This window comes from Osmerus eperlanus, chromosome 3 (assembly GCF_963692335.1).
Source record: "Osmerus eperlanus chromosome 3, fOsmEpe2.1, whole genome shotgun sequence".
NCBI lineage: Eukaryota > Metazoa > Chordata > Actinopteri > Osmeriformes > Osmeridae > Osmerus > Osmerus eperlanus.
Window position 1 is genome coordinate 10,751,762 of NC_085020.1, and position 17,356 is coordinate 10,769,117.

Here is a 17,356-nt window from a genome sequence, read left to right on the forward strand (position 1 = left end):
TGACTGGGGGTGGTTCAAGTGGGGCACTGACTTATGCAGGGTTGGCATGAAGTATGAGCATGAGAAAACACGTCTGAATAGCATTCCTTTACTATTTGTCTCCATTACTAACTTTACAGCACTTTACATTCCTGTGTTTAAAGTTGAATTTAAAAGATAAATAGACTTACCAATCATAAAAGTGGCACCATACACACCATCACCAATGTAATATAAATCTTCCATACTTTAAAGACATTCCAATATAAAGCTATATAAATAAAGTCTTATTATCATTATTACATACAAAAGAAGGATAGCGGATTGAGTCCAACGATTCCCAACTCACATTTTCTCACAAAAATACAGGAATAAATTATACAGACAATAAAGCAATGTTTTTAAGAGTGGCCAGTTAAAATATATTGAGCATTGAAAGCTAGTCTTGTCTTTTCTCTCAGGTAACGTTAAGGGTAACAGCACCCACTGACGTCTCCCCATAAAATTATTAAATTGTCACAAGGTGCCAAAATCGGCTTTGAGAGTGCAGGCATCGGCCGATGCCAGGTACATCAAAAAAGCATTTAACCGCCCTAATTAATCAACCAACAGACTGATCGGTTGACCACTATTGCACAATCGTAAAACAGAAGATCTCTGTAACAGAACGTCTGATCTTTTTCCATTTTGACAAATGCTTCTAATCCAAATCAACATCCCCTTTCTCTACTTCCTGTGTTACTGTGTCCTCCACAGTAGGAAGGACTTGTTCCAGGATATCATCTATGGCATCACATTCATAATTGGTCTGGTCCAGATCCAGTTCAGGCATAAAGGAGACCAGGAGGCGACCCACATTCCTTCGCAGATCCCTCAACCTGCAGAGACAGAGAGCATGTTTAAATGTTTCATATTAAAGTATTTAATAGCTAAATACAAGGGAAATGGTCTGCTCATATATGGCTTTTGACAATATATACAAATATTTCAAAGACACATCCCTCCTACATTCCATATCCCCCACCTTCCAGCTGTCCCAGACTCTCCCTCTGTTTCTCCCCTTGGGTGTGCCGCTCCAGTCTGGCTACCCCCAGGCCCAGTAGCCTGTCTTTCTGCTAGGGCAGCCTTAGCCCTCTCTAACTCCTCTTTCATTTCTTCCAGGTCCTTTTGCAGATGTTCACACTGGGAAATCAGGTCAATGTTCTGCACCTCCAGACACTGCACCTGGATACAGAGCAGAACATAAAGATGCCAGAAGGAGAGGAGAGAAGCATAGGTCGTAGTGTGAATACAATGACTGGCTCAACTGAATTGCATTATTATTTTATGCACACCGAATAGCATAAAACAGTTTATCAGACATGGATTTTGCCTATGTTGAAGTGTAAAATGGATTGATTATAAGTCATATAGGCTAATATGTGGGGGATGTCCAGTAGTAGGGAAGAAGGCCAAGGTCTGGGCTGCACTATCTGTCCAGCTGTAGCATGACTTGACTAGTCTCAGAGAAAGGCGTCGCGAGTATGAAACAACACATTCCTGAGTTACAGAACAGTGGGGAGACTATGGGTATTGCCAGAGTTCAGAAGGAAAAACCCATAGAACAGAAGCCAGGAAAAGGAGCTAGTCCTCCTTGTCTGAGTATCTGTGTCCTCCACTGGAGGAGAAACGGACCAGAGAGAGCAGGTCAGGCTGACCATAGACTGATAATGAGCATGTATGTACACAAGGCTGCCTCATTGAAAGGTGAATGAACTGAGAGAAAGTGTGGGACAAGATTGGGATATAGGATTATGAAGGGAGGGGGAATTTCCTTATATTGACTATATAATTGTGCTCGATTTTAAGAGTCTCTTTTTCTGTCTTCCTGTATCAACTGCTGCATTGCTGAATAAACCATCAAGTTGCCTTGATTCTGAAAGATATTCCACTCCAACTTTTTCTTTAGACCCAAAACCCTTCTGACGAACAAAAATATCCTACACCTGCTCAACACATCAACACAGTAAATCATTCCTGATAGCCCTCACCTTGTTTTGAAACATGTCCCTCTCATTGTTTCTCTGGTCCAGGGTCTGTAGCAGTTCGTCCACCTGCAGGGCCATCTCGTCACTCACTGTACACTGCTCTTCAGTACTGTGACTGACAGCTAACTTTGCTTCCTTCTCCAGCCTCAATTGTTCTGCCTCCTGCTTGGCCTGTTCATACAGATTCTTATAGTACTGCGCGTCTCTCCCTGCCTCCCCTTCACCTTCCCCTCCATGTCTGTCTGTATGGCTGGGTTGGTGAGCGTGCTCTGTCTTCTGGTCCTGGAGTTGCTGCAGTCTGCTCTCCGTCTCCTGTAACTGGGAGGTCATCTGGTGGACCTGCTCCCTGTGTAAAGTAGAAAGGTCTGATGAAGATGTGTCCACACACACACACACAGACAGACACAGACAGACACACACACCTACCTGTAGGAGTCTCTCTCCTGGGCTACGGCCTGCATGAGCTCCATTAGCTGGTCCTGCTGGTTCTGTGCCTCGCTTGTGTCAAACTGTGGGTCTGGTCTGGATGGACCTGAACACGAGGGTCTTGTCCCTTCATCACCCAGGTCTCCATCCTCTTTGATGTGAGTTGCATTGTTGTTTTTTGCTCTGGCATCTGCCTCTTCCTGCTGGAACGTCCCATGCTTCCTTTGCTCCTCCTCAAAATCTCTCTCAGCCTCTTCCTTTATCTTACTCCCACACTGTCCCTGCTCCTGCTTCACTATGGTTGGAGTCTCTGTCTGAACTTTGACGCTTGTGTGTAGTACCTGGTGCATTTGGACAGGTGGAGGGGAAGGGTTGGTTCCTGTAGGAACACTGGAATTTGATCCCATGGTGGCAATATCAGGGAGCGAGTCCATGGCAGCGTTACCGGCAACTTGGTCACGAGAGATATTGGTCTCCAGAATGGTGTCATCACTGTCATCATCACTGTCAGCGAAGAGGTTCGAGCTTGAGGCGTTACCTCCCATAGTTGGTGTGGCTGGCAGTGAAGTGTTGTCATGGCTTTCTTCTAGTCTGGCTCTTTTCATTTCATTAGCCAAGGATTTTGGCTGTCTCCTCTTTACCCTGCACACAGAGGGGGTAGGGATGGATTATAAAGACAGAAAGAAAGATAAAGAATCCCTCATAGGTGTTGCTTTTTAGCCGGCGAGCAGGGTGTAGGTTTGGCTTGAAAGTTGTTCAGGACACATGGGTGGTGTGGAATGTGTTGGCGGGAGGTAAACCAGAGGTTATAATGTGGTTAGCTTTGTAAACAAACAACAGAAGAGATCTGACAGGGCCAACAATTAAAGCAATACATTTCACGTTTTCTTTTTCCTATTGTGAATAACGTGGGTTTATGAGATTAGCAAATCATTGCATTCTGTTTTTATGTACATTTTACACAGTGTTTTATGCCCATGTTTTTGCTTCGAAAATTAGGGAAAAATGCTTTAAAAAATGTTTTTACAGTCAACAAGAAGACGTAAAAAGGACCAAAAGTCTTTCTCTTAGATTAAAATCTAACTATTTAATCTCCATCCATCATCTGTCTCCATCAATAGATTGTACACTGACTGACAAAGTGGCTTGAGGTGACTCTGTTCATGCGCAGCCTACCCTTCAGAGTGCACTGAGCCAGACTTTACGGACCATCAACGCTCTCTGGCTGAGTGTGACACGCATGACAGCGCCCAATGGAATGACAAATAAAAATAAATTTTAATATTATTAGGAATATTTCAGCTCTCCTGAAAGTTACCCCTCCCTAAATCGACGCCTATGGCCTACCGTAAGGGGGTAGAAGAGACATGACGGCGGGTGGGCAAGCTGCCACTGGAGGGACTGTTGGTGCCTGATAGAAAAAAGGAAGACAGAAAGAGGGGGACAGACAGAGAAACACATGACAATATTACAGCACGGCAAGAACGACTTTAACATCCCAGAAATATTACTCCAAAAATTCAATGAATCTTTAGTGGATCTAAAGTGGACCTTCAAACATGGCATACCGCCTTGTGAGAGTGAAGAGTGTTGAGGGGAGTAGAGAGGAGAGGCTCTGGACTTTTCAGTGCCCAGGGGTGGAGGGTCTGTACCAGCTGGAGACCGCCTCTGATTCCTTACAGCCTAAAGATCACATAGGAGGAACATGACAGCACACGTCTTAAGTATTTACCATATTCAACAGTCTTCTTACTAGAGGACTTGTGTGCCTAGATTGGTCTGCATTAGAACTATTCTCTGCTGATCCTTGATTTTCAACTGTACTTTTTACATGATAGGATGTGCTTCCAGTAAGAGATGACTTCTCTCTTTCTAGGGTCAACAGGTCCCTTGGTGAACATCATACCAGCATATTTATACAATTTGAGGCCCCTCGCTTCAGACAGCAAGGACGCACGCAACTGTCATAATGAGTGACAATATAGTAATATATGCTATTTGAAGGATAGATAAAAAATGTATACAATTGTCTGCTGAATGGGTAAAAATGGTTTACTTTAAAAAAGATTCTCTCCACCAAATGTCAATGTGTTTATGTGTGTCTTATGATGATGTCCAACCCACCAACTCTTTTAGTTTTGCCTTCCGAGCTGCCTCTTGACGAGCCCTTTTCCCTTCTGCTTTTGCCAGCTCCTCCTCTTTCTGAAGAATACACAGGGCAGGGCAGTAAGAGTGAACACAGTGTGGCTGTTAGGTTGAAGTACAGACACATGGGCCAAACACAAGCCACTAAAAGTTGGGGTTTTACCAAGTAAGTGTCCAAATAAATCGATTGCTTTTTATTATATAGCTACAACTTAGTTGGTACACACAGACGTGCTATTTACCTTTTTTCTTTCCTTCTCTTCCAACAGTTTTTTCTCCCTTTAACAAAATAAAACCAGATAAATTGAAGATTTGTTGTTGAGTACTTACTGGTAGATTAAACAGATGTACTGATATGTTTGTATAAAGGCTCTAGTGATGGTACTGCGGGTTGTGAGTCTCACTGTAGCTTGTAGGTCTTCTGGTAAGGCTGCTCATCGTCCGAGTCTTCGCATTCCTGATCTACTGCACAATTTCTGGGAGACGGGTGATAGACTGTCAGACTAAAACACACACACACACACACACAAATGGTTGTGTACCCACCTGTACTGTGGGTCTGGGTTCATGATGCAGTACCACACGTCAGGAAGCCGGTCGGAATCAATGCCATCCGGAAGCTTCCGCCATTTTAGACACTTGTTACACTGCACCCAGTTCTGGTCTGGACGTTTCCTACAGGGTCGTAACACAGACTATTACCCCATGATCACCAGGTATATGATCACCTGGTAGATAATTATCATACAAAAAGTCTGCTATAGTTTGTTAAATGGCAGATGTAAAATCTAATTTACAGCCAAGCCTAAATAATGTAATCACGAGGCCCTGGTACAGTTTTTTGCAGTTTTATATTTTAAATGTGGAACTAACTCAATGTCCTCCACTGGTACTTTGTTATTGGGATCCTTTGTGAGTCTCTTGTGGTTGATTTCTTTCCAGTAGTCCTCCAGCTTGGTGCCAAGAATCTTCATGGTCTTCCTGAGAATATTATACAGTACATCAACTTTTTAGTTGTAACTCAACTTTTTCCGTAGGCTACTGCTGCAAAGGAGAAGATTCTGTATACCCCAGCAACTGCCCTCTGTCTCACCTATAACTGTCTTCGTTGTCAAAGTCCTGCTTGTTGTGGGTGGGCTTCAGGAAGTTACACTCAATGACACCGATGACCCCCACACCTTTGTTATTGGCCTGCAAGAAGAGGACAGTTAGTCTCTCTCTCTCTAACACACACACACACACACACATACAAACACACACATACTTGGTTTTGGCAGCCAACTCTTTCGTACGCCTTGATAAGACGGTTTTTGTGGTACATCATTATACCATATTGATCTTTGCTCTTGGTGTTGTACCCAAAGGTGATGGGGATGCGTTTCCCTGGCTGGGATAAAACTTAGGAAGAACACTCACAAGGTAGGTGGATAGATTGTAACATTCCTTTTCACATGGTTATTATAACATATATTATGACATAATTGTGGTGGACATTTTACCACAGCACGCAATTTCTATTAATTGATAAGTGAGGTGAGTGCTAGGGCTTCAATCAACAAATTCAATTTGTCTGCGTACTCTTTTAATGTTTGCAAGCATGGAGGCAAGAGAGGAGTGGAAAAGACATACACATAGACAAATGAACAGACACAGATAGATCTGAAAGATTGTTGTAAGACCAGCCTCTCAGTGGAAAAGGATACCAAGAAGGTGGGTTTGTATTGGTCCTTGCAGACGTAAGCCAGACTCTTAGAGATCAGCTGATTCTTAACGTGTTGGCCTTGTATGATGACCTGCATGCGAGGCTTCAGGTACAGGATAGCACAGTAGGCCTGGACACAACACATTACTGAGGTGACTTCCAAGATTTATTCCACCTTCATACAGTGACTGGAGAGATGGATATGATAATATACTGTATGACAAGAGCTTGTATGCCAAGAATCAAATGTGTGTAAGTACACATACGGTACATTTGAATAATTTTAACAGTAGGTTTTCAGGATGTATAATGATTCTTCTCTTAGCTTACCCGTAGTGATAAATCAGTATCAGGGACTGAGTTTGCATGAAGCACTGGGCGTTTGCCCTCCTCAGTGAAGGAGCTGTATACGTCATATGGGATTTTGATGTCGTAGCGGTCTGTGAGGTCATACTCTGTCTCTCCTGATGATGTTCTGTAGGCATGTGCGGTAATCTTAATCTACCCATACATACCGTGTACTGTGTATGTTTGTATGCAGACACACATTTACATTTACAGTCATTTAGCAGACGCTCTTATCCAGAGCGACTTACAGTAAGTACAGGGACATTCCCCCGAGGCAAGTAGGGTGAAGTGCCTTGCCCAAGGACACAACGTCAGTTGGCTTGACCGGGAATCGAACTGGCAACCTTCGGATTACTAGCCCGACTCCCTCACCGCTCAGCCACCTGACTCCCTTACAAACATACAACTCCTCCACACATACAAAACGCTATTGTGCATTTACATTCACGTGCATGTGGATGTGTGAGCATGGAGATGCTTGTGTGTGTGTTTGTATGTATGTATGTATGTATGTATGTATGTATGTATGTATGCTTGTATCTACATGTGAGCCTGTGCATGTGTTTTACCTGCGTAAGTTCCAAAGGACGATGCGTGTCCCTGTATCTTCAGTGGAGCAGGTCGAGACGATAGCTCTGAGCTCTGTGAGCAGCTGGTCCTTAGTCTTAAACAGAGAGTAGGTAAGGATGTCCTTCAGACTGGCCCTGTGGTCCTCACAGGGACGCAGTTGGTCCCACTCTAAAGACCCATCACTGCAAAATAACAGACACGGAACACCATGAATACAACCTAATTCAAACAAATATAACATTAATCAACAGACCATAGATAAAGCACAACACGTTCATATGATGCCTGGAAAGAACACAAAATATCTGCAAAGTGTGACATACAAAGGGATTCTTAACATACATAGAGCATGTCTCATCTGTGTCTGCATGCGTGTGTTTCCCACGGATGGACATACCTGCCGTGTGAGCTGCATTGAAAGCTGACGATCGGCACTTGGATCTGTGTTGCTTTGATGGCCTCCAGGTAGCTCTGGGAGAGCAGGCCCACGCACACGGCATCCCGGGACTTGGACAAAACCAGGGCATCTCGACCCAGGCGCATGGAACCGGACTTGAATCCATTACCATAGATACCGATTGGTTCTCGCCCATGGCCGGCAGTCTTGTCACTGTATCCGAAACTGAGGAGATGGAAGGATTCAGACAGAGACGCAGCAGATTTGTAGGGGGGGGGGGGGGGTACGACTTCATTCTCGTGGAGAACTTTGGTGTTTGGTTATTCAATAAGGGTGATGTGGGGGGGGGGGGGGGGCAGGGGCGTAGCCAGAATCATCTTTTTGGGTAGGCCTAGAAAAATATGGATAGGCATCTTTTCAGTTTTTTTAACTTATTCACTTTGCGATGTGCACCCGGTGCATAATTTTTCAGATATTTTCGCTTTTGGGTAGGCCTTAGAACAAATTGGGTAGGCCTGTGCCTACCCAGGCCTACCCGTGGCTACGCCCCTGGTGGGGGGTCTCCTGCCCTGCCAGAGTTCTACGTTGACACGGTTATCGACATATGCCAATTACACATTTAAATTGGATATCGTTTATCTCTTTATTCCTTGTATTGGTCCTATTATAACAGTGAGTACTGGACCGATCAATTAGACATACTTAACAGAAAGAGCACAAATCGAAAGAGAGGTGGAGGTAAGAAAGAGATAAATCCACACGAGGAAAAAGACATAGAAGGGAGGAGACAGAAACATAATGAGAGACGATAAAAAGACACACTTGTGAGGTCAGATAAAAGATGAAGAAATATACCTATCTATATACCTAAACATACCTATCTACAGTGTGTTTAAAGCAAAGCTGGCACCCATCCCTACCTGAGCATCTTGTGCATCTTATCGTAGTCAAGCCCATTGCCATTATCCATGAAGATAAGGCAGTCCTCGTTGTTGATCTGCATTTTATCAATCCAAAACTGCTTGGCATTTACATCAGGGTCGTACGCGTTGTCTGAGATTTTAAAAAATCGAAGGGGGGAAATAAGTCAAAACAGAAATACACTACATAGAACAGTTTGCATATTCTATACTAGGCTTCATAGGCATTATGTTAAATAGAAAACAACTCCATGCACCAGCATGGTTCCAACGTAATTTGGCTGCAGCTGTGATTTGGCTCCAAGTTGTACATTTGTTTGATGTTTGTGTGATTGATATAATTCTGTCTGTTTTAAATGTGTGTATTTAGTGACATACACAAATTTAAACAGTTATGACAATGTTATGGAGCAGACCATAGCATTGGGAAGATGTTTCAAGTGGGGGGTTCTGTGAGGATGACGCAATGTCTGAGGGGGTACCACCATCAACACTCAATGAAAAATATGAAAATATGATCAAAGTATTATGAAAAAGATGCTGTAACATGTACATTGTTGTGCATGTTTTCTTACATAATTATGGACCTTAAAAAATGTGTTGTATACTTAGAACATACAATATTTGTCTATGAAAGGAATAATAATATAATCGTGTAAGAAGACATAGACAGAATATAGGCTACACACACACAAACAGCGGCTTGGCACTGGCTCATGGGAAAGCCAGATTTACACCAAAAACATTGACAATAAAACAGCGACCAATAACACTGTATTTACTTGCAAAGCAGGAAATGATCTGATAGCAGGAACATGCAAGGACATCGGATCATATTTTTGGATTCCTAAAGAAATCCAAAATGTGCTTTTGCATTGCCATTTTCTTGTGCCCTTGTGCACCTGTTTGCAACAAGTGTGTGGCCATGTGAGACCTGAACCTAATTACCAACTGGACTGAAAATGAACCTAAGATTCACCCTTTCCTTACATCAAATTATCATTATAATATTAACATAACCAACCAAATTCAATTAAATGAAAAAACATTTGTTTTTAAATTTGTTGTGAATGTGCATGTCCTCTACCATCCACCAGGGGGTGCTGCAGCACCTTCCACACCCCTACTTCCCACAGCCTTCGAGCCAGTGTTATGCCAAATTCACACCCATTCAATTCAAAATAACTCAATTGCATGTTGTCCCTCCCCAAATGTGCAGTTGTGAGACGTACAAAGCAAGAAACACTTGTGTAACACACAATGTTTTCGAATAAACTTTTGCAGGTTCCCACATTACATAGGGTAAAGAAAGTGGGTTCGCGAGAGCAGACTGCTTTTTGGTGCTTAAATGTAGCAGGTGTATGTGAGTGTGTGTGATCTGTGTGTGAGTGTGTGTGCGTGTGTATATTTCTGTGTGTGTGTCTGTGTATGCAAGTCAAATTGACATTGTGTGATGGACATAAATTATGGAAGCAAATCGTTACCAAAATTCAAATGCAAATGCATTTCCAGAAATGCATTTGCATTTTAAGAATGTGGCTGCATTATTTGACTCATAAATGAAATTAGTAATCAATCATCCTATTTGCATTTTAATTTTCTTCTTCAAGAGTGCTCAATCTTTCACTTAATTAAAATGAAAAAGAAATAGACATTTGAGATTTAATTTTCAAAACATGCCCCAGCAAATAGATACCAAAATTCAATTTGAAATGTAAAATTTGAAAATTAAAATGCATTTCCAGAAATGCATTTTCATTTTAAGAATGTGGCTGCAAAATCCTGACCACAATTCAAATTCAAATGCATTTCCAGAAATGCATTTTCATTTTCAAGAACGTGGCTGCAAAATCGTGACCACAATTCAAATTCAAATGCATTTCCAGAAATGCATTTTCATTTTAAGAACGTGGCTGTAAAATCGTGACCACAATTCAAATTCAAATGCATTTGCAGAAATGCAAAATGAACGAAAAAGCATTCTGAGCGGCGCAGCAGAGTGACGTCAGTAGCCGCTCTTCTTCAGCTCCCTGCTGACCGAGCTACCCATCTTGTTCGGTAGGGAGCGGTGTGCACATCTGCATTGCAATTACATTGCAAATGTGCCGGGAAATTGATTGAATTGCCGGGTCTTTAGAGGACGCATCACAGACTGAGCAACTTGATGTCAAACAATGACTAAAACAGTGGCAGAGCTACTATTAATGTGTAAATCTGTGACGGCAGAGTATGCAGCCAAGCTCTCTATGACTTGTTCTACTCGGTCACGGGCATCAGACTCAGATATATTATTAGATTCTACCTGTTCAGCTAATTCTAACAGTGTTTGCACAATCTGAGGGAGCGCCATGGTCTGTGATGCGTCCTCTAAAGCAGCGGTCCCCAACCTTTTTTGCGCCACGGACCGCTTTCATGTAAGACATATTTTCACGGACCGGCAGAACGGACTGGGAGGAAAGATAGGCCCTGGACAGCTGCGCTGCTAATGCATGTACATTCTGGGTTTGATCCTAGTTAGTGACTTCCACACCTAATGCGAGCGCGCGGAGCGCGCGAGAAAAATAGTTTAGCTGATTTGAGCGAAAAATAGTTTTTGGAGTTTTATGTAAAATAAACAGCCGTTTTTTCAATTGACCCATCTTTAAGTTTCTTAGCCTGGTTTTCCATCGTTATATTGTTACTATCTAGCTTTCGATGTGTCAGTCCCACTGTTGTGTGTGACTATAAGCTACGACAGTGACACCCGAAGTGCGTTCCTTATATCCAGTTCAGGCCTATTCCATAATTTTGTTTGATTGCTGTCACGGCAGAAAATCCCGCTTGATGTTGGAAATGGAAGCAGGGTTTTCAGTGCTTTAGTGGCGATCTCAGGATAGCCTTCATCCAAAACACCGATAGAGTTGTTGTCTCAAACAGGCTTCATTGAGTGGTAACTATCACTTGTCATGTGTCAAGAGGAAGACCCAGACAGCATTTACATCTGTGCCAGATCCGTTTTCGAATCAGCAGATTCGCGCAGCAGTCGCACTCACTATGCAGATCTGCACCAAATTTGCGCCAGACCTCTATAGCAATTCTGGCTGTAACATTCCGTCCGGCGGTTGCGGCGCCGATCCGGGGCAGCTGCGCAGACCAGACGCGCCACAACTGAATCGAGGCCGCCCGGCGGGTGTGGGCCGGATCAGAGCCATATACAAATATGATAAAAAATATTTTTCTATGGCTCTGGGCCGGATCCGCGGGAGCTGCGCAGACCAGACGCGCCACAACTGAATCGAGTCCGCCCGGCGGGTGTGGGCCGGATCAGAGCCATAGAAAAAGATGATAATAAATCATTTTCTATGGCTCTGGGCCGGATCCGCGGGAGCTGCGCAGACCAGACGCGCCACAACTGAATCGAGTCCGCCCGGCGGGTGTGGGCCGGATACGCGGGAGCTGCGCAGACCAGACGCGCCACAACTAACGGAAAGCTTTTCCCCCACATAAACCTGCCACTCTATCTGACTGTAGAGTGGAAGACCGCAGGCTGCACCGTCTTTGTGATTGTTGTGATTTGTGATTGTTGGTAAGTGCATTATAGGCCTAAGTAAAAATGTAAAAGTTAACTGGTGTTGATGTCATGTTAGTCTGTTAAATATTTATATTAAACATAAAAGTTTACAAACTTAGTTTACACCACATTATTCTGACAACCTCAGACGTACGTGCCTAGACAAGCTAGTAGCATATACGGTTAGCTGGTACAGTAGGTTCTTTTAAACAACACAACTAGCTAACACAACACAACTACACAACTAATGTGAACATAAGGCCAAAACGGTTATCTTTGCTTATTATTTACCAACATTGCTGAATATCGTGTCCATTGTGTGTTAGCTGCAACATCGTAGCCATGTTAGCGCTAGCATAGCTAGTTAGCTAGCATAGCTGCTATGCTATGCTATAGCAAAATACTACTATAGTAGCCTGCGGGGATCGCTGCTAGCTACTGCTAGCGCCCACTTCTCACGTCCAAATACATTAACTAGTTCGGACGTCAGTACCATATCCAAAGTCTCACTGTATTATACACATATAGTCTTCAACATCAACACACTATGAAATTAAATTTAAATGAACCGGTGCATATTCCCGTAACAATTCCCGTGTTTTTTTTAATGCTGTAATGTTCTCTTTTGCCTGTTTTAAAATAAAATAAAACGTTTGAAAATTACAAATTGCGTGGATATTTGTTTGGCCCATAATAGCCTAAGTATGAATCACAGACCAGGGCCAGATGAGCTCTTGATGTGAGTCGCGGATCTGGGCCAGATCCGCACCACACGTCATGGCATTAATAACTGTACTGGGCCACTTCTGGCCCAGATCTGTCTCTGATCCGTAATTCGAACCTGTTCCGGTATTGGGCCGTTGGAAAGGATGAGCCCGGTCCAGGTCCGTTTAGCGGATCTGCGCCAAATGCTAATGAAGACCTGGTCCAAATCTGGCCCAAACACATTTTGCTGTCTGGGGAGACGCGCACGATACCGTTCAATAAAGCCCACAAACTTGCTAAAAAATGAGTAAACACACCCCTGAGCTTTTTTGCTCAGGGGAAAAGGCCCGCGGAGAAGGAGAGAATCAGGTCATTTTTCAGAATAAAACGTCTTTAAGACTCTGATAATCAATTAAAAGGAAATAATGTTATTCTTTTTTGTGCGGCCCGGTACGAAATTACCCACGGACCGGTACCGGTCCGCGGACCGGTGGGCACCGGTTGGGGAACGCTGCTCTAAAGACCCGGCAATTCAATCAATTTCCCGGCACATTTGCAATGTAATGCAATGCAGATGTGCACACCGCTCCCTACCGAACAAGATGGGTAGCTCGGTCAGCAGGGAGCTGAAGAAGAGCGGATACTGACGTCACTCTGCTGCGCCGCTCAGAATGCTTTTTCGTTCATTTTGCATTTCTGCAAATGCATTTGAATTTGAATTGTGGTCACGATTTTACAGCCACGTTCTTAAAATGAAAATGCATTTCTGGAAATGCATTTGAATTTGAATTGTGGTCACGATTTTGCAGCCACGTTCTTAAAATGAAAATGCATTTCTGTAAATGCATTTGAATTTGAATTGTGGTCACGATTTTGCAGCCACGTTCTTGAAAATGAAAATGCATTTCTGGAAATGCATTTGAATTTGAATTGTGGTCAGGATTTTGCAGCCACATTCTTAAAATGAAAATGCATTTCTGGAAATGCATTTTAATTTTCAAATTTTACATTTCAAATTGAATTTTGGTATCTATTTGCTGGGGCATGTTTTGAAAATTAAATCTCAAATGTCTATTTCTTTTTCATTTTAATTAAGTGAAAGATTGAGCACTCTTGAAGAAGAAAATTAAAATGCAAATAGGATGATTGATTACTAATTTCATTTATGAGTCAAATAATGCAGCCACATTCTTAAAATGCAAATGTTTTTCTGGAAATGCATTTGCATTTGAATTTTGGTAACGATTTGCTTCCATAATAAATGGGGGCATTATAGAATGTTTACTCATAAAATAAATGTACATGCTCAATGTACAGTGCCATATCTCATGATTATAAAGACAAATGGAAACTAAGTGTCATTTCAGAATTAACAAACATTTTAAAGGGTGATAAGATGTAAATTCTGGAGAAGGCAGGCCGGAAGGAGTCACGACAAAGGAAAGGAGTTGACTTTGGTTTATTAGTCGAGCGACCCGGATCAAACAATCAGTTCAAGACGAGCTGATGGCATGAGTGAGAACTCTGTCTCTCAGTCGTGCTTAAATACATGAGTTGGACAGTACAGATATAGAATGCACAGAATTGCTTCCTTAACAACTCAACTCCCCACCTCCATCAGAGACACTGACTGTCTCTCCACCTTCAAGAAAAGGCTCAAGACGCACTTGTTCCGGGAGTACAACGGTACTTAGGAATGGTTCGCTTGACCCGATGTTAGTTTCCTCAAGGATCACAATGACTCTTGCTCAGAGACTTGTTGCTCTTGTGGTTAGTGGTAACTGATTTAAAATTTTTGTACTCGCTGTGATATATTGTTTTTATTATTGTTGCTTGTTTTTTTCCACAGGTACACTTGCACTTATAGCAGTTCATGTTGTTTAATTGTAACTTGTTTAACTACATGCTCTTATGGTTCTTCCCTTTGGCACTTACTTTGGTTGTTCACAATGTGTGCTTCATGTTTTGGCTACTCGCAATGTTTTGTGGCTATCTTGTTGTTATGATCAGTGACCTATGCACTTTGTAAAGCTCTCTCTTGGAAGTCGCTTTGGATAAAAGCGTCTGCTAAATGAATAAATGTAAATGTACATGTACCCAGAAACTCTGCCTTACAAAGGGGTCATTGAACGCAAAACCGAGTTTACCTTGTCATCGTTGAATAACGACAGTTCGGTGGGTAAAATGGACATACAGTGAACCTCAAAGTCCATTGACACCTCTTTCTTATGTAAATCTCACAATTTGAAACTGTCGCTGTAAAAGGAGGGTGTGAATTCGGCACAACACTGGTTGTCCCTGTGCAAAGTTCACACTGCAACCTTTAATGCTCAATAACGGATTTATCAGATCCGATTTTTTCACCTGTTGATCGCAGTGCAAAATTTCAGACTTGTACCGGATTTAGACCACATATGAAAGTGGCCCAAATCCGATTTGAAAATGTCCGATTCAATGCACTTTGGGCTGTTCACACTTCCATCCAAGTAACAGACCTGTGTCACAAATCTGATTTGGGCCACATTCAGCTGAAATGTGAACGTAGTGAAACAATCTGTTCTGTGGCTGAGGACAATGGCCCCACCCTGCTGACGAAGACTCACCTATGAGCTCTGCCATGGCACTGAAGGGCCGGGTGTGGCTGGTGGAGTTGCTGTGAAGATACTTGGGGCAGAGCTGGGAGGGGAAGAGAGTGATTTAGGAGCTGGTTTTAGCGCCAAAACGCTTTTTGAAATACTTAAAGTAAAAAAATGTGGAGTTTCTCTTAAGTCGTCAAGTTAGGAGCTACTTTTAGCCTTAAGATGTTTCGTGAACACGGCCCCTGATTTTTACCAATAGCCAACAAACTGCAATTCCAGCATATTTGGTTGATATTAATACACTGTACAGTTCTTCCATTAGGCTAAATCTAGGGTGTCACGTCTGTGTGTGTGTGTGTGTTCCGCTGTTTTGTTTCTGCTCGTTAGTGGGGTATTTAGTTCGTTGGGTTATGTTTCCTGCCTTGTGCTCAGACTTCCCGTGCTTAGACCTCGATTGGACTGTCCACGACAACTCTACCTGATACCGGATTGTTCCTTCGCCGCCAGCCTGTGTACCGATCACCTGCCTGTTCCTGACTACTCTGCCTAAATAAACCCTGTTGTTCTTGGAAGCTACCTGCCGTGTCTGAGTCTGCATCTGGGTCTACCTTTGTGCGTGAGCCGTGACATAGGGTCATAGTTTTGGTTGTTTGGCCGATATAAACCCCCCTACACTTAAACCTCAAAGCAGATTCAAATCAACTGACCAACTACAACACGGGGAGTTAGATGGCTGAGAGGTTAGGGAGTCGGGCTAATAATCAGAAGGTTGTTGGTTTGATTCCCGGCCGTGCAAAATGACGTGTGTCCTTGGGCAAGGCACTTCACCCTACTTGCCTCGGGGAGAATGTCCCTGTAAGTCGCTCTGGATAAGAGCGTCTGCTAAATGACTAAATGTAAACAACACACTGTGTGGTCTTCCTAACTCACCTCTGCAAGTCCAATGTGCATGAGAGATTGCGTGTATGACTGTGTAACAAGTCATTTTTGTTTTTACTGTGTAAAAAGTTGGCAGGTTGTCATTTCATTAAAGCACAGTGCAGATAGGGTGGAAATAGAGTGAAGTGGAAAGAATATATTTACAATGGTGGAAAGAGAGAGACAAGGAAATGGATGAGAGGACATTTATGAATTGTGGAAGGATCGGACGATATGTAATGTTGGTTAAATTAAAGATTAGGGGATGCTGATTTAGTTTGAAATCTTAATGTTCGCGTATGTGTGCGCGCTCTTGTGAGGGAACACTGGCTGTCGCCTTCGTTTCGAAAATGGAATAAAAGAATGGAAGGTAATGTAATAAGTCTTAACCTGCTTGCAGGTAACAACTTCCAGTATCAACTAGATAGGAGCACTGTGAAATGGCGCGCAAGGAAGTATTGTTCAGGCATAAACAACTGAAAAAAATCTCAACGTCACCATGATGTCAGTATCCTTGGTGTTTGAGGACAGCTGAAATATCATCTGAATGTGAGCTGCATGCAGTGCGGGTGGAGGGCTCACCATCTGAAACTATGGTGAAACAAGCTAGCTAGAATAAAGTAAAACCAGATAGATAGCTCAATCTGTCAAAGACCCTTTCCAATGGACAAATGCATTTTTTTCAAATCCAGTGGACCGCCAGTATTCGCACAAATGAATTACTCCAACTTACTAGACAGGCACTTTGAATAAACATTAAAACGTCACCAACAACACAAGCAAAAGTGTAAATGTTGCTCTTCCTACCGCACTCAAAGGTACCCCTCTCTCTGCCAGCGATGCCATGTTCTCTAAATGTTGACAAGGACCAAGCGGTGCACAATTATTACAAATTGGGCCACTTTCATGTACTCCAAATCGGATACAGGTCCGACATGCTCCACTGTAACCTCAGTCTGAACAACTGTATTGACGAGAATGGGCGAAATCGCAATAAAAGGAGAATGCAATGATTTCTGGGAAACCGAAAGCAGACCCGCTGTATCCTGTATAAAAGGGGCGGGTCAATCTCAGAAAAGCTGTTGAATAT

The 17,356-nt window shown here is 42.9% G+C and overlaps 1 protein-coding gene across 1 annotated transcript; it reads right to left on the minus strand.

The window, feature by feature from the left end:
• Positions 1–72: 72 nt before the first annotated feature.
• On the minus strand, positions 73–17,273 carry morc3a (MORC family CW-type zinc finger 3a). Its single transcript, XM_062457192.1, has 20 exons — positions 17,074–17,273; positions 15,373–15,445; positions 8,515–8,647; positions 7,595–7,819; positions 7,197–7,379; positions 6,610–6,754; positions 6,281–6,409; positions 5,842–5,964; positions 5,671–5,768; positions 5,451–5,558; positions 5,124–5,252; positions 4,982–5,053; positions 4,820–4,856; positions 4,557–4,634; positions 4,001–4,115; positions 3,780–3,843; positions 2,433–3,074; positions 2,010–2,352; positions 1,004–1,203; positions 73–857 (listed from the first exon to the last, which is right to left on the minus strand). Exons 1-20 carry the CDS (start codon positions 17,110–17,112, stop codon positions 680–682), a joined length of 3,114 nt encoding a protein of 1,037 aa, XP_062313176.1. The 5' UTR covers positions 17,113–17,273; the 3' UTR covers positions 73–679.
• Between the last annotated feature and the right edge of the window lie 83 nt (positions 17,274–17,356).

Bases quoted from the DNA above. Each gene is read 5' to 3' on its own strand.
- morc3a (XM_062457192.1), bottom strand. From the start codon at position 17,112: ATGGCATCGCTGGCAGAGAGAGGGGTACCTTTGAGTGCG. The intron at 5,965-6,280 runs GTATCCTTTTCC...GTTTTATCCCAG, and splicing joins AATACAAACCCACCTTCTTG to CCAGGGAAACGCATCCCCAT. The intron at 5,769-5,841 runs GTATGTGTGTGT...CTCTTCTTGCAG, and splicing joins GAGTTGGCTGCCAAAACCAA to GCCAATAACAAAGGTGTGGG.